This window comes from Hyperoodon ampullatus (assembly GCF_949752795.1).
Source record: "Hyperoodon ampullatus genome assembly, chromosome: 5".
NCBI classification, from domain to species: domain Eukaryota; kingdom Metazoa; phylum Chordata; class Mammalia; order Artiodactyla; family Ziphiidae; genus Hyperoodon; species Hyperoodon ampullatus.
In genome coordinates this window covers 88,429,003-88,450,556 of record NC_136918.1, presented here as the reverse complement: position 1 = coordinate 88,450,556, position 21,554 = coordinate 88,429,003, and the positions used below count along the sequence as shown (strand labels likewise).

General features: G+C 43.2%; 1 protein-coding gene across 1 annotated transcript in view; it reads left to right on the top strand.

Moving 5' to 3' along the window:
* Positions 1 to 7,858: 7,858 nt before the first annotated feature.
* PLCXD2 (phosphatidylinositol specific phospholipase C X domain containing 2) overlaps positions 7,859 to 21,554 on the top strand; it is a gene marked incomplete at both ends in the record, with an annotated part of 44,528 nt that continues 30,832 nt past the window's right edge. The window contains one exon of the mRNA XM_079705180.1: positions 7,859 to 8,018. Within this exon, the coding sequence (XP_079561306.1) occupies positions 7,859 to 8,018 (160 nt within the window). The remainder of the gene's footprint in view (positions 8,019 to 21,554) is intronic.

The following is a 21,554-nucleotide window of genomic DNA, read 5'->3' as shown; positions in this document are numbered from 1 at the left end:
CTTTCCTCCACACCCTCTCTAGCATTAGTTATTTGTAGACTTTTTTTTTTTTGATGACCATTTTGACCAGTGTGTGGTGGTACCTCACTGTGGTTTTGATTTGCATTTCTCTAGTAATTAACAATGTTGAGCATCTTTTCGTGTGCCTATTGGCCATCTGTATGTCTTTTTTTGGATGAATGTCTTCTTAGGTCTTCTGCCCACCTTTTGATTGGTTTTTTGTTTTTTTGGTTATTGAGTTGTATGAGCTGTCTGTATATACAACAAAATTTAAATGAATTTGTAAAAAAATTTTTAAAATGCAATTGGAAAGAAATGCCAGGATAAGTGCTTGCCATATGGGGCTCCGGGCAGTGTGAATTTACGCTTCTCCAGGGTTAGGGCATCTCAGGTGGAGATTTGGGGAGTTCTGCCCTAGGACCACACACACACCAGTCCTACCACCGTGGAGGTGTTGGAGGCACCAAAGTGACTCCCATCTTGGCCATTCACGCTCCCCATGCTGAGAACTCCACTAAGAGTTTTCTGAGACTAGCTTCCTGAGGTCGGAGCATCTCATCCTGGGTGCTGAACGTGGGGAAGGGGGTAGAGAAAATTTTGAGCTGTCCCAGAGGCTACAGTGTATAACCAATATAAAGGCTTTATTAGAAAACTACTTCCAAAACCAAAACTCAAGTTTTTGCTGGTAGCAGCATGATTTTAGAATATCAGTTCCGTATTTATAGAAAAGATGTTCCCGTAATCCCAGGCCCAGCAAAAGAAGTCAAAGATTTGAGTAAATCAGTGTAATAAAGAGGAGAGGAAGGAATGGCTTCAGTGTGTAAAGATACAGTTTTACAGCTGGTGGAGGGAAAAAACAGAATATGGCTGGAAAGACCGTAAAGCTACGTAGTTCAGTCTTCCATCGAAGCTTCTACCACCTTACTGTCTTATTGTTACCAAACTCAGCTTGGATGCTTCCAGTCAGAGGGACTCATTTCCTCCCTACTTCATTATTATGACTAACTCTGACTTCTAGAACATTCTTTCTTATACTTGGCTGAAACAGAAGGACGTGTGGGATAAACTTTACTTTCTCTACTTTTGCTACTAAAAGGAAGCAGGAGCTGTGGGCAGAGTTTAGGAAGGGTGCAGCAAGATGTGGCTGAGGTGGGGACTTAGCTGCAGAGACTTAAGCAGATCAGAACTCTTTGAAACCAAATCCTCGAAAGTCCAAGAAACATACTAAGGGTTTTGACTGTAACCTAACACTGAGAGAGTGGATAAGGGAAAAACACTAACGATTCATTATTTTTATTTACTTTGAAATTTATTTCCTTTGTTTTTTAAAAAAGAATTATTTGTGTTGTTGGAAGTTGTTTCTGCAAACTTGTAATTTTAATAATAAAGTTGGGAAAGAATGATAATATCCGCTCTCAATTTATGTGCTATTTACTGCTTGGGTGGTGTGGCAACATGGTATTTGCAACTGGTTTCAGCAGCCCGAAATTCAGAATCAGGTCATTATTTGCTAAATGAATAACAAATGTACAGAGGTCATTCTAATTGTGATGGAAGGTCAAGTAATTATGAAGATATATGCTAGTACATACACATTCTCCTAACAGCTGACATCACTCTCATAATTCCAAGAACCTTGGGGTGGGGTAAGTAAAGAGAGCGGTTCGTGTTCCTGCCAGTTAAATGGAAATATTTTTCTCTGATTGCTTAAACTTATACACAACATGGATAAGAACTGCCATTTTACCTATTCTTTTTTTTTTTTTTTTTAAGAGAAAGTGATTGACATTTCAAGGTCTTGATTTAAAGCATCTGGGACATAAAAATTCCTCGGGGAGCTTTTTTCAAAAGACAGAAAAAAGATGCCACCCCCAGGGGATCTGATTCAGTAGGGTTGGAGTGTGACCCAGGAGTCTGTATTTACATAAGCTCCCAGCTGTTCTATTGGTGCTGGTGATGTGGAAACTTTTTTTTTTTAGGGTAACAGAAGGGAAACTTACTGTGTGTGTGAAGTGTGCCTTTACTACCAGAAGGTGGCTCCATAACATATTAAATCAGGCACTTTGCAGCTGACTAGCTGGAAAAATAAAGGCCTGGAGCTTCTCTCAGTTACCTTTTTTGGTGAAAGGGGTGGGTGGGAAGGGGGAATAGAAAAGGGTGCAGGAATATGGTGTGCTAGAAGGAATAGATGTACATTAAACTAATTTTACAATCATCACTTGTTATTAGCTTCTCTCAAAAATATTATAACAACACTGTGTTGTTAAAGGAAATCTTTAAATATACCAGAAACACTTGATGTCTAATAGCTATAAAAGGCAGAGAAGCTCCGAGGATCTTCCTCATCACCAAGCTTTCACATCTGGAGGAACAATCTTAGGGCTGTTACTGCTACATTCACTCTTGTTTCATGACAGGATCCCGGTTGTGGGCCACAAATACTGGGTGGGCATGAGGTGATGCCACATATGACGACTTCCTGTTTAACCTGCTGCTGCTTTCTTTTTTTCTTTTTCTTTCTTTTTTTTTTTTTTTTTTTTTTTTGCGGTACGCGGGCCTCTCACTGTTGTAGCCTCTCCCGTTGCGGAGCACAGGGTCCGGACGCGCAGGCTCAGAGGCCATGGCTCACGGGCCCAGCCGCTCCGCGGTATGTGGGATCTTCCCGGGGCACGAACCCGCGCCCCCTGCATCGGCAGGCGGACCCCCAACCACTGCGCCACCAGGGAAGCCCTGCTGCTGCTTTCTTACTCAGGTTCTTAAAGACACTTGGGTGTAATCAAGGTCTGGGTCACAACCACGTGGTCTCTGGCTCTAGCCCTAATCCACAAAATAACTGACCCCCAGCTCCTGACTCATTCCTGATGTCAGGAATGTCTGAGGTGTATCATATGTGTTCACAAGGCATTATGCTTGGTGACCTCCCTTTCCATGGAGGCTCCTGAATAGCCCGAGCTGCTACAATGATGTCACTCTTCCTCAGGGTAGTTGTTGCTGCTGTCATCATGTTTCCCAGCACCACCCATATTGGTGACATTTCCTCATTCTACTCTGATCCTTATCACATGGTTTGGGGGGCTTGAATTGGGGAAAGGAGGTTGGGAATGAGTAGAGATAAACTCTGCTGTTATGACGCACAAAACAAAGCAGGCTTACACTCCCATCTCATCTTTCATTGATCTGGCTCCTCATTTCAGTTCCTCACCCTCCCCACACCCTCCAGCCAGGAAAAAAATTGTGAATGGGACATCGCTATGGAACTCAAAACATGGTACAAACTCTCTCATCTCCAGGCAATGTCCCTGGAACAAACACGTGTCTGGTTCTAATGCTATTCAAGGTCTGTTCCTTTCCCATTTAGCACACAGACTGGGAGGGAAGTCAGCACAGGGTCCTAGGTGTGGAGCCAGAGACAGCCCAGCCACAGTCTCATTAAGTCAGTGCGTTTCCTCTGAAGCTTTGAGGGTGCCTTCACTCAAGCGAAATCCAGGCCATCTTGCCCTGCCAACCAGACATGTCCAGATGGAAAGCTGTTTAGGGACTTGCTCTGGGACCATCAGTACTCATTTATGAAATGATTCCGAAGAAAATGAATGATCTTAAAAATTTCCAGAATATAAAGTAGATGCCAAGAAAGGGTAAAGCCTGCAGTCACCTCTTCAGGAATTCAGTAGGGTCCTTGATCAAGTAATGGAGAAAAACATTTCCAGAAAGGAAGACAAAATTTGTAGATGTACTCATAGAAACAGGTTTGGTTGCTTATAATAAAAATGGATGAACAATTTGGTGAGACTTTCAAGTGATGAAAATAATTCCAGAGACAGTCAGGCTGTCCACTTGGGCCCTAGAGTCATAGATCCTTGGAGATAAGAACTGGGAACGAAGAGGCAAGCACCATAGTTTAGAAGGCCATGCATTTAGTCTCTGTGTGCCAGACCTTCTGCATGCTTTCTCACTTTTTTCCTGCTTAGATAACCGATTTCAATGATCTACCTGAAAGACTGTATTTCTCCAACAATTCTTCATTATGCCGGAGTTGTCTTCCTAAAATACAATGTCAACATTGTACTCCCCTTCTCAAAAATCTGCAATGGCCCCTTTTATCCATAGGAAAAAAAAAGGTCCCAACTCTTTAATGTACTTTGGTCATAAACATCCTTTACCAGGTTTACAAAAATAATGGGTAACATATAATGAGAAGCCACTGGCGCAATGATCAAGAGACTGGAGTCACAGCTCTGCCACTAACTAGCTATGAGCTCTTGGGCAGAGTTATGTAGCCTCTAAGCTTCAGTGTCCTTTGTAAAATGGGGATAGGAATAGTAGCTAACTCATTGGGCTCTTGTGATGGTTCAGTGAGAGTAAATGAGTTGTATTTCCCACACATCCCACGTGCTGCCACTCTTGTGTGTTTTCTGTTTCTCACATCTCCCATTCATTGTCATAGCTTTGCTTACGTCTTCTCAGCTACGCAATCTCTTTCCCACGCCAAAACCCTCCACCCATTTTCCACTTGCAGAAACTTTTCTTAGAATTCTGGACCTGGCTTCAATGTCACCTCCTCTAATAATGCATCCTGTGGCCCCTCCCCCATCAAATATATACTTCCTTATTGTCCTCCACATGTACCTCTATTATCCCTTCATTCAGCTTCATGTTACACTTTGTAATTCACATATTTGATTCTCTTTTCTCCTGGATTATATATCATCTGAGGTTCATCAGTTACCAACTTTTATTTAACTTTTCTTCCATTCCTAGCACCTATCAAAATGATTTGTACATGATAAACACTCCCTTGGTGGTAAGTGCTAATTAAAATGGACTTGCTTTAAAATTTCAGTCCTTCTATTAATTTAGTTTCCTCTCTGTTTGATAAATTTCATAAGACAGTATGTAAGAAAATAGTAACTATCCAAATTGTAAATATTAATTTTTATTTAAAAATTATATGGTTTTCCCTAAGCAATTGTGGCATAGTATAAACAGCCCACTCATAATTTGGTTTCCATTACATTATGTGACAGAAAAATTATTCTCTAATACTTAGAAATTCTTAGCTGGGATTTTAATGCACATTTATTTTTTCATTATAAAAGTGATATAAAAATATTATAAAACCTTGGAAAGGAGAGTGAAAACACAATACCCATTCCCACCTAGCAAACGTGAGCTGTTTCCTGAGGCCTTGCTACTCAAGGTGTGGTCTGAACCAGGAGCATCAGCATCAGCTAGAATCTTGTTAGAAATGCAGAATCTCAGGCCCATCTCAGACCAACTCAATCAGAATATGGTTGCTTTGCACATTAAAGGTTAGAAAGCACTGCTCTAAGGTACTACCTAGAACCCAGCAGAGCATGTTTTACCAAGCATCTCCCTCCTTCTAACAAATATTTATAGAACACCTGCTATATGCCAAGTACTGCACTAGAGGCTGTGTTTTCACCTGGACTGTGTTTCTTCCAGGACTCACTCAAGAATATATGGAGAGCGTGCTGCCTTCTTTTGAAATGTTTTCTTAGACAAACCAAGTAGTTTTGACTGAAAGCTGTCAGGTGTGCAAAACGTCTCATTGTGAACTCGTTCCACTTCTCTTGTTTTCAAGTTCTCACACAATGATGTCTCTAAGTCTAATGTTTAATGCTTTCTTATTCTGTGCCTTCCTTCCATTAAGAGCTGAAAAATAAGAAAAAAAAAGTCACTGAAATTAACATTCCACAGTAAATCTTAAAGAACACTTTTTGTTTGCCTTAGGCAGCTTTCATAAAATTTTATGTTGAGATTTAAAAAAAATTTTTTTTAAGTTCAAGGGAAGCCCAGAAAGGTGACATTTCAAAAGTAAATCTTGGGATATTCCTTCATAGTGTGACTGGCGGGGGGAGGGGGTGGTGGTGCATTTCATTGATAAAACAGCTAGGTGACATATTCCCAATATGTACAGCACTACACTGTAGTGCTCTTTAAGAATCAGAAGCTATATGATAAATAGTGTAGACGTTCTTTTTATTAACCAAGGCATACTCCTCCACGAAACAAACAAACACAACTTTTGGTAATATTACACAGCTCAAAAGGCTGAAAAAACAGGCTTAAATGAATGTTAATAATAGCCCAGAAGAGGAAATTTAATAAGATGTCAAAAGAGGGCACTATGCAACAGGAGTTATGTGTATAGAAAAGTAGCTGCATTGCCGCTGTGTACTTACCTTGGAGATGAGGCGGGGCCATTCTGTGACAGTATCAGCGGACCTGCGGGTCTGTCTGTACATGAGCCGTCAGTCTTCTCTTGGCACACAGGCTGCTCCTTCCTTTTCCCGTTAAGCCCTCTTAAGTCACTGAGGCGCTGCCTGGCCTGAAGCCCTCCAGGGCCCCACCGTCAAGGTCAGGGTGATTTTCTTGATTTGCCTGTTTGCCAAGGTGTTCTTATGATTACCCGTGTGCAAAGTTCTCTTATCATTAAAGACCCTATAGCTTACACCGTGGAAAGGGACCATTTGAAAGCGCAGGGAGCACTGCAGAAAGCAGAGAAATGGGTTTCTATGCCTACAAGCCTCAGGGCTCGAGGATCTCATTCCAAAATGGGATTTCCAAATAGTGCCACCACATGAACTGCTCCCACAAGACCGCCAAACTTTGATTTCGTCTATGAAAAGGGGGTCATACCACCAACCCCCCCTGCCTTATAGGGATACTCTGAAGAGCAAATGGGACAAAGAACTTGGAAGAAGGTTCCAAACAACAGACAATAAAAATGCAAGGTATCATTATTTCCTTCTCTGTAAAATGGCAATAAGTGGTGTGTACGAGAATCTTACTTAGGTAAGGGTTGAAACACAAACTGTCCTTGATGTTGTCGTCCAAATATGATATACTGCACCTTTCTCAGCCTCTCAGCCTCTTTACATCTCATATTTCTGCTGCCTACGTGGTTTATTGAAAATGTAATACTCTCTGTGTAATTGTCATTGTGTGTGCGTGTGTGTGTGTGTAGGGGAAAGAAGGAAACGTATGGTTGCATTTAACCTCTGAGTGCTGACAGCGTGAAAGGCCAGTGGAAAGACCTGTCCGATCCGAGACCTGACTGGCCCAAGCGTGCAGGCTGCAGCGGCGGCCGTCTACACATTTGAAGGCGGGAGTAACAGAGCGAAGGAGACCGGGCAGCGGAGGGGTGGGCGCCGCTCAGAGGGCGCGGGCCTATCGGAGCGCTCTCCGCCAGCGGCCAATCACGAGCCGCGTCTCCCGGCAAATCTGCCCGGCAGTGTGGGGCGGGGCCGCCGGGAGACCGGGTGCCGCAGGTTACACTTCTAAGCGCCTTCTGGGTTACACTTCTGAGCGCCTTCTGGAAGCCACAGGGCAGCGGAACCTGTGCGAGGAGCCGGTGGAGGGAGAGCAGGCAGGCCCAGCTTATGTGCCAGCCCAGTGACAGACATAAAAGCGTAAATCAGGCTGAGGATGGTGCGTCCGGGCGCTCACGTGTATATAGACCCACCGGCGTGTCTATCTGCCGTGTGGGTACCTGTAGTGTGAGTGGCTCTGGGCGTGGCTGCTCGTAGGACGTTCAATTTCTGTAAGATTTATCTCGAGGGGCCTACCTTTCCCTGGCTCCAGAGGGGGAACGTAAGAAGTTTAACGGAGCCGAGTCTAAGCAGATTAAGGGAACAGCGGCTGGGCCGGAGAGGGTGCGGACTGCAGGTGCTGGGGGCTAGGGAACCACGTCTTTGCCCCGTCTCCCCCGGCAGAAAGTCCTTTTGGCAAGACTGGTGTGACAAAGGTGGCCCTGAAGTGCGAGAGAGCCCGGGCAATTATGATCGCTGAGTGAGTGGCCCTGGGCTGAGCCTGAGCCGTTGACTGATAGAAAGGGATGCTAGCAGTTAGGAAGGTAAGGAGGCAACTCAGGATGGGGACCATCTGCTCCCCCAGTCCCGGCGGGACAAAGACATTGGAGGTCTGCAACGCTGACTGGATGGCCTCGCTACCTCCTCTCCTCCACAACGTCCCCCTTTCCAATCTGGCAATCCCAGGTATTCTTCTATTCTTACTTGTTCCCACTGTGTTTGCTTCTGCCATTTTAGCGTTGTTAATGGGTTGGGCTGCTTTTCTATTGTGCTGAGAAAATAATTGTCAGTGACCTTAACTAAACCTCTTTCTTATTTCTAACTAAAAACTTAACACTGAAGCAGCTGCTGTAAAGAGATTTAAGTACGCTGCATCATTGGAAAAAGGGACTCGAGAATGGGAGCGCCATTTTTTGTTTGTTTGGGTCTTTTTGTTTTGTTTTGTTTTGTTTTTACCTGATAGACTGATTCTAAGAACATTACCTTCTTAATGTTGGGGCCAGGGTATGTGAGGGGTGCGTTTCTTGAATCATTCAAAATAAAAAGGAGAGATCAAGGGTAATGAGTAAAAAGTCATTAACAATTGTAGATCTGGATCAACATTAACACTGTAAAGTATTTCCTTTCTCATTTATTTGACCCTTCATAGCAGAGAAACAAGAAACAGATTAGCATTTAAGAAGAGATTCAGAACTAGGACTTAGTATAAAGACACATATTATTATTGTTGGAAAAGACAGAAATTGAGAATGCAGGTGCTCATCACAAGCAGGCATTAGGTGTGATGAGGTGGTGGTGTTTGAAGCTTTGTCTGTATATATACATGTGTCTGCCTGGCTGATCTAGAACCGAAGCCTTGAAAAGCACTTCTGCACCAGCCACTCGCTCTCTCCTGGGGCTTTTGTACTGTGACATCACTCTCATTAGATTTGTTAAGTGTGTCCTCTTCCTTCCATTCAAAAGCTGGTTAAAGCTTGGTTTCTAGGGAAGCAGGTTTGGACTACAGTGATCTTGGTCTCATGTGCTGCGCAAAGTCCTAGATTCTGATGCTTGGCAAGTACTCCCAGGAGCAGGGGAATGGACCACTGCCAGTCCTTTCTCTCACCTGTAGACATAACAATTGACTTCACCCCTAGACTACCAGAAAAACTCCCAGCCATCCCTGGGAGCAGTCTGCTTTTTGGTGGCAGACAAGACGACCTCATGCAACCCCAGGTCTTTGCTTTCTATGCATGAGGAAGAGCCATGCTGGTTTCAGATGCAGCCTTTCCTTAGTCGCCTCTTCTTTTGGAGGTCTTCCAGGTTCATTGTCCTCATGGGCTCTTGTTGCTTTTGAGCAAGGAGAGGGTTGCTAAGTCTGCTTATAGGTATGATCACTTGTGTTTTATCAGCCATTGACTACAACTCCTTGGGAAATGCCATATGGTCATGCTTCAAAACAGGTCTTTTCCATGTTTAATCGACACCTGTGGAGTCATCGCTGAAATGATGCACAGGCATCTTTTAACATGAGTCATATGTCTTTCTGATGGAATTGTTTTGTCAGGTGCTACAGCAAATAGTATGTGTTTGCAAACAGAATGGCATCTTAGGCAGGCGCTAAATGGCTCTATCACTGGGGCATGTCTGGGTAGGCTGGGGCTTCCTCCTTCCTGTTGTACTTTGGACAGTTCAAACCACAGCAGCAGCTCTGCCCATGGTGTGGCTGTGCACTCTGACCCCATGACTCCAGAAAGGAGCTGGGCATTTGTTCTGCAATCTATAGGGTATCTCCCGATTACTAGAATTGCCAGAGTTTGTAGCTAGTGGGGCCTGCTGGAAATTCTGTGGTTAGCCACCGTGGGAACACAGGAATTTGTTCACCCTGCTTTGTGAAGTCCAGTCCTTCTAAGCAAAAAAAAAAAAAAAAAAAAGTCCTTGACTCCTCAAAAGATATGGCGCTCATTGCTATGAATGCCTTTTTCCCAGCAGTGGAAGGAACATGAGTGTATGTGTGTATATATAAATATATATATATATATATATATATATATATATATATATATATATAGCTCAAGACAGGAAAATCACATATTAAGTGCCAGCCATTCCCCCTCCTCCCCCACCCCTGCACCCCTGCCTCACCACTGGCTCTCTCTTCCCTACTTCAAGCTGAATATTCCCCGGCTAAGGACTAGCAGTCGAGTTCTGCCAAGACTTACTGAGAGGTTCTGAAATACAGACAGCATTCAGGAAGTGGAGGCCACCATTTTGCTCCCTCCTCCTCTTCCCCGGCATCATCACCTTCATCATAATAGCTATTATTTCCTGAGCAGTCCCATGCAGCACCCACTGGCGTACCTTACCTCAAATCCTTACACCTCCAAGATGGGTAGGAACACCCTCATTTTAGAAATAAGAAAATTATTGTCCAGAGAGGTTAAGTAATTTTCTCAAGATCACACAAGTAGTAAACAGCAGAGCTAATATTTAAGCCCCTATGTAGCTGGCTCCAAAACCCACGCACTGTCCCTGGGCCCCTAAGGAGGCCTTGGGAAGTGCAGAGCAGCTGGGGGGAAGGGGGCGAATTCTCTAACTGAAAACCAGTTTTCACAGACTATCCTTTGCAGCAAATGAAAGAATTTTTAAAACTAGATGTGTTTTGCCTGAGCAATTATAAATCACTATCTAGCTAGATATGCACACAGATGTGTGTACATATTATATATCTGTAATATAAATATATAATTTTCATATTTGTGTGTGTGTATATATATATATATATATATATATATATATATATATATCCCTATATATATATATACTGGAACCCAGTAAGTTATTCCTATTTGGAATTGGAATCCAGTAAGTTTTCAATTCAAATTTAGAGCTTAGACCTATTCTGTATGTGCATGTGTGCTTGCGTGTGCCACCCCAGGGTGCCTGTAAAATTGGGTCAGCCCTGTCAGGGTGGGAGTACGGTAGGAGTGATGCGGGAAAGGGCAGGGAAAAGGCAGGGGTTCTGACATTAATAGCAGAACCGGGATGGAGTAAACTATGTCAGATCTGAGTGCATCTGCTGCATTTGCCTAAGTCATGATGGGAGAGAGCAAGTGTGAACTTGCACCTCTCAACAAAGCCTTGATGTATTATTTCACTTCCACAACTGTTAAGAACACCTGTTAAAAACCACTGTCACCCAAACTTATTGGCATATCTTGGAGAAGAACCTCAGAACAATTCTCCCTGCCAACTGTGTAGAATAATTGGAGACCTTAAGGGTAAAAACATCTGGAAACTGCAAAAGTCAGATTTTTAAATTAAAGCTTTGAACTCTACAAACAATTTTGCTGATGTTAGTGAAAGCATGGTTTTCTTTATGGACCAAGGGACTGATAGGAAAAATTTTTTCAATAATGTATACAGCTTTTCAATGAATTCTTCTCTGTATATTTTAGTGCTATTTCTCTCTTTTTTTAAAATCATGTTTTTCCCTTCTTTTTAACAAAGGTAAACTATTTGGTTTATTGGAAAGAACCTTGAACGTAAGGGTCTGGAAATTTGATATTGTTGATTCTGGCTGTGTGTCACTGTAGAAGTATCCGAATTTCTCAGGACTTAGTTTCCTCATTTGTAATTAAGATGTTGGATTAAATGAAGTGTAGAGTCCTTTCCAAATTAAAAATTCTTTGATTAGTTTGAAGGGTTTTTTTTTGGTTTTTGGTTTTTGCCTATTCACTTCTAAACATAGAAGAGTGACTGGGTGATTTTTGTCTGAAGGTCATTTCTTTTATACCTCTTCAGAACAAGAAATTATTTTTGGGGCTTCCCTGGTGGTGCAGTGGTTGAGAGTCCGCCTGCCGATGCAGGGGACGCGGGTTCGTGCCCCGGTCTGGGAAGATCCCACGTGCCACGGAGCGGCTAGGCCCGTGAGCCATGGCCGCTGGGCCTGCGCATCCGGAGCCTGTGCTCCGCAACGGGAGAGGCCACAGCAGTGAGAGGCCCGCGTACCGCAAAAAAAAAAAAAAAAAAAAAAAGAAATTATTTTTGGCATGTGCAATCAAGGAATCACAATTGCCAGAAGGAAGCGAGGTCTTCTCACTTCAGCATCCTAATATCGACTGTAGAGTAGTTCAAATCGAACAGACCCTGAGTACGTTTTAAGAAACCTCCATGCTCAGGCCTGTGGGAGACCCAAAGGTGGATCAAGCTGTCAAATGAGCTTACATCCTAGTGATAGGTTTACACACACACACATATAGGTGTATACATATCTTCACCATACACGATTTAAAAAAACTAATTGGGATGAATATTATAACAGATGTAAATAAAGTGTTACAGATACACACAGAATGGAAAGATTAATTTCAGCTTTTAAGAATAGGAACAACTTTGTTGAAAAAATGGCATTTGACGTGGGATTTGAAAAATGGTCCAAAATTTCAAGGAATGTGGCCTGGGGGTCAGGGTTGGGAAGGGGGCTTTCCACTTGAAATAAGCCAATTAAGCTAAGGGATGGAGATATATTGGGGAAATGGCTGAAGGACTCCCTCTGCTGCCCCTTAGTAATGCTTTGTTAATATCTTTATCATTGCCCTTCTCCACACATTGTTATTTCTAGGTATCTGTCTTCTACATCGTCTGTGAGCAACTTGTACACAGAGAACATGGCTTATTTCCCTTTACAATCCTAAGTCCTAGTACAGGGCAGCAGCTCTGTCATTGGTAACTGCTGAGTGGATCCTTAAGTAAGGATGCTGGCGAAGTGGCTTGCAGCCACCATCATTTTCAACTGTGATCAGGGCTAAACTGAATAGATAGGTTAGGTTCTCCTTCTGGGAATGCCGTATGAAACACTCGGCATATTTTCCAATCCATTCCTTGTTATCTTTTGCATAATTTTCCCGTAGCTCTAGATAAGACGCATCCCTGAGCCCCATTAGAAATGGAAATTCTCAGGCAGAGTAAGATGGTCAGAAGGGTCAGAAGCAGATCTCTGTGTCACTTCTGCCCTAGGAACAGTTCTCTCACCCCGCATCCCTTCTGCCTGCCTTCTTCCCTTGTCAAATGTAAGCGTCTCATGTTTCCCGTCTGGCTGCAGCCTCAGCCTGCTCTCATTTCTTGTTCCGCTTCCTTCCACTGACCTGGCCTGTATCCCGACCTCTCCCGTTCCAGTGCCAGCCCTTGCTCAGACCTCCTCACGGCTCTCCAATTCCCGGAGCGTTCTCTGCTCTCATCTTGCTGATGACATTCCCTTCTTTCCTTTTTCACCTTTCTGGAATCCTATCCTTTTCCTATGCAGTCCTGCCTTTGACCACTTGGCAATTTCTATAGCTCTTCTCCTGTGGTCCCTCACTCACTCCCCACATGAGTGACAGGGAGACAAAATCATTACGGGGGCAGGACATAGGGAATCGTTACTCAAATCCTGCTTCTGGAAGTTGGATCAGGTGCATCTCACAGAGATGGGGACCCAAAAGGGTGCAAGATACATTCTGGAACAAGAAGTTTAGGTGGGCTCCACTTTGGGGATATCACGAGCCATGAGTTGGCCCTAGAAGAGACTCATTGTCCTACAGAATCTGAGGCTGTGGAAAACCAAGGACCAAGCTAAATCTACCAGGGCTGACCCAATCAAGAAAAAAACCACACAGAACCAAAATGGCCTTTTAAGTGGGAATAGGTTTTTGTTGTTGTTTTTCATTTTTTTTTCCTCTGGGTGGTCATGGTGAGGAATAAAAAGAGGCTATGATTTAGTGTTTGCATTAGTAGGTTTCTCTTCTAAGAAGGTTCGTCACTTCCTGAGATCCTTTCCCTGCCGCAATCACACAAAAGCCACAAGGAACTCAGGAATCACCCATGTCTGTAAGAAGCAGAATCATGGATTGGTTTAGAGTATTAATGCTAAAGCCACACTGTCTGTTTTTGAATCCCAACTCTGCCCCTTACGACTCTGTGACCTTGGGCAAATTACTTAACCTCTCTGTGCCTCAGTGTTCTCTGTAAAACAGAGCTAATGCACTACCTCATTTGGTAAGTGTGAAAATTAAATTAATTCATGTTGCACACTAAGAACAGTGTCTGTCACAAAACAATGTGTCTTTTAAAAAATTAATCATGATAGTCATTTATTGAAAGCCTGTGTCTGGAATGGACAACAAAAACAGAGGTGTAAAATGCAGTCTATACCCTCAGGTAATTTGCAATCTAGTTAAGGAGCTGACCTTCCAATTAAGCCATGTGGCTCAGTGTTCTCTGTCTGATCAGATCAGGATAACTTGAATGGTCATCCCCTCAAGGGGGCTTCGAGTTAAGGGAAGGCTACATGGAGAGTTGCCCAGGATGTGAGTACCAAATGAGTCTTAAATGCAATCTGAGGGCAGCTGATCAAGAGAGCCAGAAAATCCTCTTTAGCTACTTTGTCCTCCCATCCCTAGTTCAGCTGTCAAACTTTGTCATCTCCAGCCATCCAAAGCCTTTGGGAGAAATTTAAGTCTCTGTGACAGGACCATATTGCTAACTTTGCTTCTGCTCTCCTCCTGGCCCCATCACTTACCCTCTTAACCTAGTCATTTTGTTCCCAGATGAAGAGAAGGAATATTACAAAATGCTTTCCTTTAAACAAATCTTTTTACATGTATAACTCCTTCCCCAGCCGTGGAATAGCTTCATAGCCCCTCCAGATATATGCATCACCCACACATACACACAAACACACACACACACACACACACAATGCGCACACACTGAGCCATGACCTTAGCCTCACCCTCAAGAGATCCCAAATTCTACTGCCTGCTATTGTTTCGCCTTTATAAAGATCCTGCAAGACATGCCCACTGACGTTTCAGATCCTAGGAGCCTGCCGCTGTCACCTGCATTGCTGCTGTTTCAGACGAGCTTCTGAGGCTGAGGATTTGGTTTCTGACCCGTGCTCTGACCTGACCTCTACCCTGTGTGACAGGCTGGCTCCACATCTCTTCCCAGCCTCTAAGAGCTTATAACTGCAGGCACACTAGAGGGAATGGTGGTGAAATGCTTTAGCTCCTGTAACTTTGCCTTTGGGAAAAGCACAAACCACTTTGTAAATGCTGACTAACCCCAATTAGAGTTTCAAACCAGGCCTGTAGAGAAGGGATTATTTATGGACATTGTAATAGGTGGGTGTGTTTGTGTGTTTGAAAAGAATTTGAACACATGTCAAGGACCAAATTTAGGTGGAGGAGAACTGTGACTACATCTGAGTATTTACACGCACGTGGGTAAGTAGGAGTCCTTCCACTTTCTCACATCTATAGGAATGTGGGTTACATTGCTGAATGCCCATGAGACTCAAACAGTACCTGGGAGGATGGCATTAGGAGATCTCTAGGTGGCTTCCAGGTCACATGGGTTTGGCTACAGAGGCCTGCACTGCTCTCAGGGGGGTGTCTAGCTTGTATTATCTACGAAAGATCGGCAGTCTTTTTTGGATTCATTGTCTACTAAGCAGTTGACATTTTCTAAGAGAATAACAGGGTTTTAAAAATTAATTTCCAATTATTCTAGAACTGTTGGCTGGAAGGTATTATGTATTCTCTGGGGATAGTCTGTCACTATTTTTTTTTCTCTGTACAGACCTAATAAAATCTAAATAAAGAAAAAATAGGAAGCAGTTGTACCTCGTAATGCAAATGTCTTGGAGTGTGAAGGCATCTGCATTAAGGATGGGACTGAGAAACCTTAGACTCTGGCAGACTGAGAGGAATATTTTATGAACATGTACGCTTTGAAGGCTTATATACTGAAAACAACATTCTTAAAATACAGTTGAAGCCAGATGAAAGAAACATGCCGAACAGATAAAGGTGAAGACAGTGTCCCTCTCCCCCTCCCTGGGTTTGAGTTTAAGTGATCGTCCTGGCAGGAGGTGTCCATATAGATCCTCCTAAGAATTATATGTGCACGTCGTGTCAGATGGGCTAAAAAAAATTACTGGTGCTTGTTTGCTCCTTTTGCTTCTTTTGGTTCTCATTGCCTGTACTTTAAAAACGTATTCATTTAAAGGGAAAGTATTTATTCAAAGGATATTTATCAAGTGCCCTTTTGTGTAAGGTGCTGTGTGAAATTAGGTGAATATGGAGATAAATAGGATTCTTCTCCCTGCTCTTCATGAAGTTCTGATCTTAGAGGAAAAGCCAAAATTCAAACACCATGGAGAAAAATGCATAGGGTACAGTAACACTTAGAAAACCAGTACCTATTCCATTACTGGTAGGAGGAGGAAAGCTTGGTAGATTGGGCTTCCAAGAGGAGATGACCCTTGGGCTGAATCATAAAAAGCAATTAGTGGGCTTCCCTGGTGGCGCAGTGCTTGGGAGTCCGCCTGCCGATGCAGGGGACATGGGTTCGTGCCCCGGTCCGGGAGGATCCCACATGCCACGGAGCGGCTGGGCCCGTGAGCCATGGCCGCTGAGCCTGCGCGTCCGGAGCCTGTGCTCCGCAATGGGAGAGGCCACAACAGTGAGAGGCCCGCGTACCGCAAAAAAATAAATAAATAAATAAAATTAAAAAAATAAAATAAAATAAAAAGCAATTAGTAAATATCCAAGTGCTACAGGTAGAGAGAAGAGTGACACAATGCAGAGGTACCAAGGACTGAGAGATAGGGTTTACTTGAGGAAACCCAAGCATCGATTTCATTTAAAGAAAGTAATGGAGATAAAGCTGGGAAAGTAGGCTAATGAGCCTTATGTATCATGCCAAGATTAAACATTGAATGTTATCCCAAAGGCAAAAAGCAGCCACTGAAAGACTTGGTCAGGAATGGATTAAAAGCCCTAAAACAATAGCATAAGGGTGAGGAGAAACAAAATGGCCCATCAGTTATTAGAGATGCTGAGGGATAATATAAGAAATTCATTATTTCTTTCATTCTGTTGAATATATATATGTTGATTACCTTCCATATGCCAGGCTGTCTCCTGGGCACTGGTGATTCAGTGATGATCAATACAGACATGTTTCCTGCCTTCAAAAACTTACAGTCTAGGGCTTCCCTGGTGGCGCCGTGGTTGAGAGTCCGCTTGCCGATGCAGGGGACACGGGTTCGTGCCCCGGTCCGGGAAGATCCCACATGCCGGGGAGCGGCGGGTCCCATGACCCATGGCCGCTGAGCCTGTGCGTCCGGAGCCTGTGCTCCGCAACGGGAGAGGCCACAACAGTGAGAGGCCCGCGTACCGCACAAAAAAGAAAAAAAAAAAAAGCTTACAGTCTAGTTGGAGAAATGGACATTTAATCAAACAGTCATAATACAATATGCTATGTAAGATGAGAGGTAGAGATTACTGGTGGAAGAAGCCTATAGCCAGGATATCTTAAGAAGACTTGGGAGTCCAGGGAGGCCCCCAGGAGGAAGTGATGAGTATACTGCAGTCTGAAGTATACATAGGAACTAGCCCCCAGGATAAGATCAGCAAGGCTAGGAGTGTCCTAGGAGAGGAAACAATCTGGGTGAAGACCTTGAAGAGAGAAAATGGCCCATTTAACAAACCCAAATGGTTCATTGTAGTTTATTTACCGTAAGCAAGGAGGAGGGGGCAAGGAGTAAAGTGGCAGATATTGAGAAGAGGTCTCATAAGCCATGTTAAAGTGATTTAGCTTTACCTTAACAGGTGAGGGCAGGGTGTTAAACAGAAGAATGACAGAGCAGCTTTGTGTTTTGGAAAGATCACTCTGGCTGCAGTCCACAAAAGGTATTTGAGTTGGGAAGTACTGTAACCAAGGAGACCACTTAGGTTGCTGATGAGGTCATCCAGGTGGGAGGTGATACTGACCTGAGGAAGATAGTGACAGTGGAGATGAAGGAAAAGGGACAGACACAGGAGATATATAGGAGGAAGTATCAGCAGGACGTGGCGACTCATTGGAGGGTAAAAGAGAAGGTATAACTGTCTTGGGTAGCTGGGAGGCAGGGGATGGCATTCCCAGAAATAGGAATACAGGAGAGGGAGCAGTTTTAGGGGTGATGGAAGGAAACAGATATGCTTAATTTGGAACATGCTGAGTTCGAGGTACCCTTGGGACATTACAGAATTGGGAGAAAGCATAGTAGCATCCAGTGGAAATGATTTCAGAGCTAAATCTTACAATTTGCCCAACCCCCTACCCTCCCTCACAGCTACTGTCATATTCAATATAAGATGATTTGAGTTTGAATTTAGTGTCTTCATTTTTTTATATATATATTTTTTGGATTTCAACTAAAATTTTACTTCTTTCAGGAAATCTGTCTTCAACTTCTGATCCCAGATAAATGACCCTCCCAAGCTCATTTAGTGTTCTGCTTAATCGGCATGAATTCTGTCATGTTTCACTCTCTCCCCTACCGTATTGGCAGCTTGGGGTTGGGGCGGGGGAGGGGTTAGCTATGTGCAATACACCACAAACCAGCTGTGAAATGGAAGCTTTTAGTTACATTACCACATTATCAAATACGATTTATTTTACACATTGACATTCAGGGTTACACCAAGAGGCTTAGTAAAAGCAGGAGAATTTTGTAATAGAATGTTTAGTGTTAACTTTTTCTTCTACCCTAAACATTTTCCTGTTTTCCCTAAACCTTCGTATTGTTCTTTCTTTTGTGTTAAAAGGAAAGGTTGTTAAACTACGATTATCCCAGAACTTAGAAGGCTCATCAGGGGATGACCAAGTGCCCTTTGTGAGGTCTTATTTTACCAACGATGATGCCATCTGTGCAGAGACAGAGCAGGGTGATAATTAGCAAACTAGAGGAGGAATTTCTTATTAATGAATTACCTGTACAGTGTCTTATTTGGGTATTAGCATCTATTGGACATTTAAGGAAGAGAAAGTCTTTCAAAGAAAAATAGATACCCAACTATATAAAATGCCTCCCATACATGGGATTGAAAACCCTTTGACTCACATAAATCATAGGCTGTTGGGGCTGATTTCGAGACTGTCTAGGGCAATGAATTACCTTGATGCCCTGCAGAGTTCTTGGGAGGCTTGACTCCCCCTTGAGCCCCGCAAGGACACCTCTAGGTCAGAAGTGGGACTGTCTGGACAGGGCTTTAACCAGAGAAGCTCTACTTGCACTTGTTTTTATATATAAATACTTCATTTGACAACATTTCAGGTCTGAAAGCGCCCTGAGAACCTCTGATTTACTTCACTTTTCTCTAGCTCATCTAGCCAGTTGGGCTAGACCAGGACCAGCTCTCCAGATTCCCAGGCTGATGTCTGTCCTCAGACAGTGGGGTGCCCCGTGGCTTCTCAGAACATGAAAAATACGTTGATCAACATCCTCTGCTTCCAAATGTTCTGCCTTGCTTCAAACCACAGTTGCTTTGTTGCACTGTGAATAATTATGAATTAAATAGGCAACTGATTAAAAATTATATTGGCCACATGGCCCTCTCAGATTTTGCTGACAGTATAATGGCTATAATTCATACTCTCCCACATGCCCCGTGGAAAATAATCAAGTATGATGGGTCAAGTTTATCCCGTTGCCTTGGCAAGCTTTAAAGATATTATTCTTTGGTTTGGAAAACTGCAAAGCAGTCCCCTGATCTTGAACCTTGGATCCATGTTGGCCATATTTTGTATATCCTAAAGATGCCTCAGCCTTTCTGCACTTGTCCATATGGGGTCAAGTTCTCTACAAATGCTGATTTTTCCCAAGGACCTAATTTAAGTGCGTGAGATGGGAAGCCCCAAGGAGATGTTATTAAAAGATAATTTACATGGGCTTAAGTTGAAGGAAATCTACTCTCTAGGACTTTTCCTTTTAAATTGTTCAATGCAGTATTTTATTCTAGCTGCTCCTTTAGTCATTCTTTCTTTCTTTTTATTTTTGTCCTCTGTGTTTTCCAACACATTCCTCTTCATCGACCCAGATAACTCAAGCTAGAGGGACAAATAGAGATAAATGGAACTGGGGATGTACAGGTGCTGGGGGAGAGAAGGTGCAGGGAGTGAACTCTGACTATTTAAAGAAGACGAATGGACCAAAGAGAAGTTTGGGAAAGGATCAGGAGACCTAGGCTCATCTGCCCTAAGCAACTCTCTAAACAGCTGTACGTTTAAGTAAGCAGGCTTGCACTTATTCTATATACATGTATTCAGTGCATACTGTATGCCAGAAACTTACTAAATATGGAGATATGGGCATGAATTAGACATGATCCCACCCTCAAAATCTCACAGTCAGCTGTCAGGGACAGACAGGGAGATAATTACCACCAGTGTTCCAAGCAGCACGGGGCAAAGAGCAGTTAAATCTGCTTGAGTCACAGCTCACAGACAAATGATTATGACCTGAGTCACATACAAGTAATTAAAATGGAAAGGCAAGGGACAATGAGATTGTTCCCAAGGACTCTAAGGGTTTTTTGTGGGTTTTTTTTTAAACAAATCTTTTGCTGTATTCAATAACCATAAGGCCCAATTCTCATACATATTTTTACAAATAAGTGTGTTCTTAGCTCAGGCCATAGAGATATTTTAATATGCACAATTGCAATCTGTTGAGATCAAATTTATTGCAATATTCATAGAGATTAAATACCTGAGTCATAATATGATATGCTTTTCTACAAAAGCTGCCCTAAACATCTTCAGCCTTTAAGGACATGTTTGTTTTTATGTCTATTCTTAATATTTTTTAATCTTATATCTATCTTTAATTTTTATTCACACTGGAGGCAGTATAAAGAAGTAGTTCCGGGCTTCCCCGGTGGCGCAGTGGTTGAGAGTCCACCTGCCGATGCACGGTACACGTGTTCATGCCCCGGACTGGGAAGATCCCACATGCCGTGGAGCGGCTGGGCCCGTGAGCCATAGCCGCTGAGCCTGCGCGTCCGGAGCCTGTGCTCCGCAACGGGAGAGGCCACAAACAGTGAGAGGCCCGCGTACCACAAAAAAAAAAAAAAAAAAAAGAAGTAATTCCGAATATGGGTTCTGTTTTAGTGGCCCTAGAATCAAATCCTAGCTACTAGTTATGTAACCTCAAATAAAAAGTTTAACCCTCTGTCACACAGTTTTCTCATCTGTAAAATGGATATAATTATAGTACTTATTTCACAAGTGCAAAGTAAGAGGAAGCACAGTCCACGAGACCACCCTCACTCTGACACCAGTTGCAAGTTTGGGGGTCCTCAAGGTCACTCTTAAGTTTGATAATTTGCTAGAAGGACTAACAGAACTCACTGAAAGCTGCTATACTCAATTGCTATTTATTACAGCTACAACCAGCCACATGAAGAGTCCAGGGAAATCCCAAATGTGGAGCTTCCAGTTGCCCTCTACCCTGGAGTTGTGGACAGTGCTGCTGTCCTGGTGTTGATGTGTGATGATATGCACAAAGTATTGCTAACCCAGGAAGCTAGCCCGACCCTTGGTGTCCAGAATCTTTATTGAGGGTCCACATGGCTGATCTCAGCATCCAGCCCCCCAGAGGTCAAGCCTGTTCCCACATGACTCAAAACCCTCACCATAAATCTCATCCTTAGATTTTTTGATGTGGTCCCAAAGCTCTCAGGTAAACAAAGATACTCTCTTCAGGTAGGATATTCCAAGGGTTTAAGAGATTACCTCCCAGAGGCCAAGGACAAAGACAAGACCCCTCTTTGGGCAAGGTTAAATTTTTTACTACGCAACCGCTGTATTTAAGAATTAAGTAAGATGATGGTTACAATGGGCTTAGGATATTGCCTAGTACAAAACAAGCAT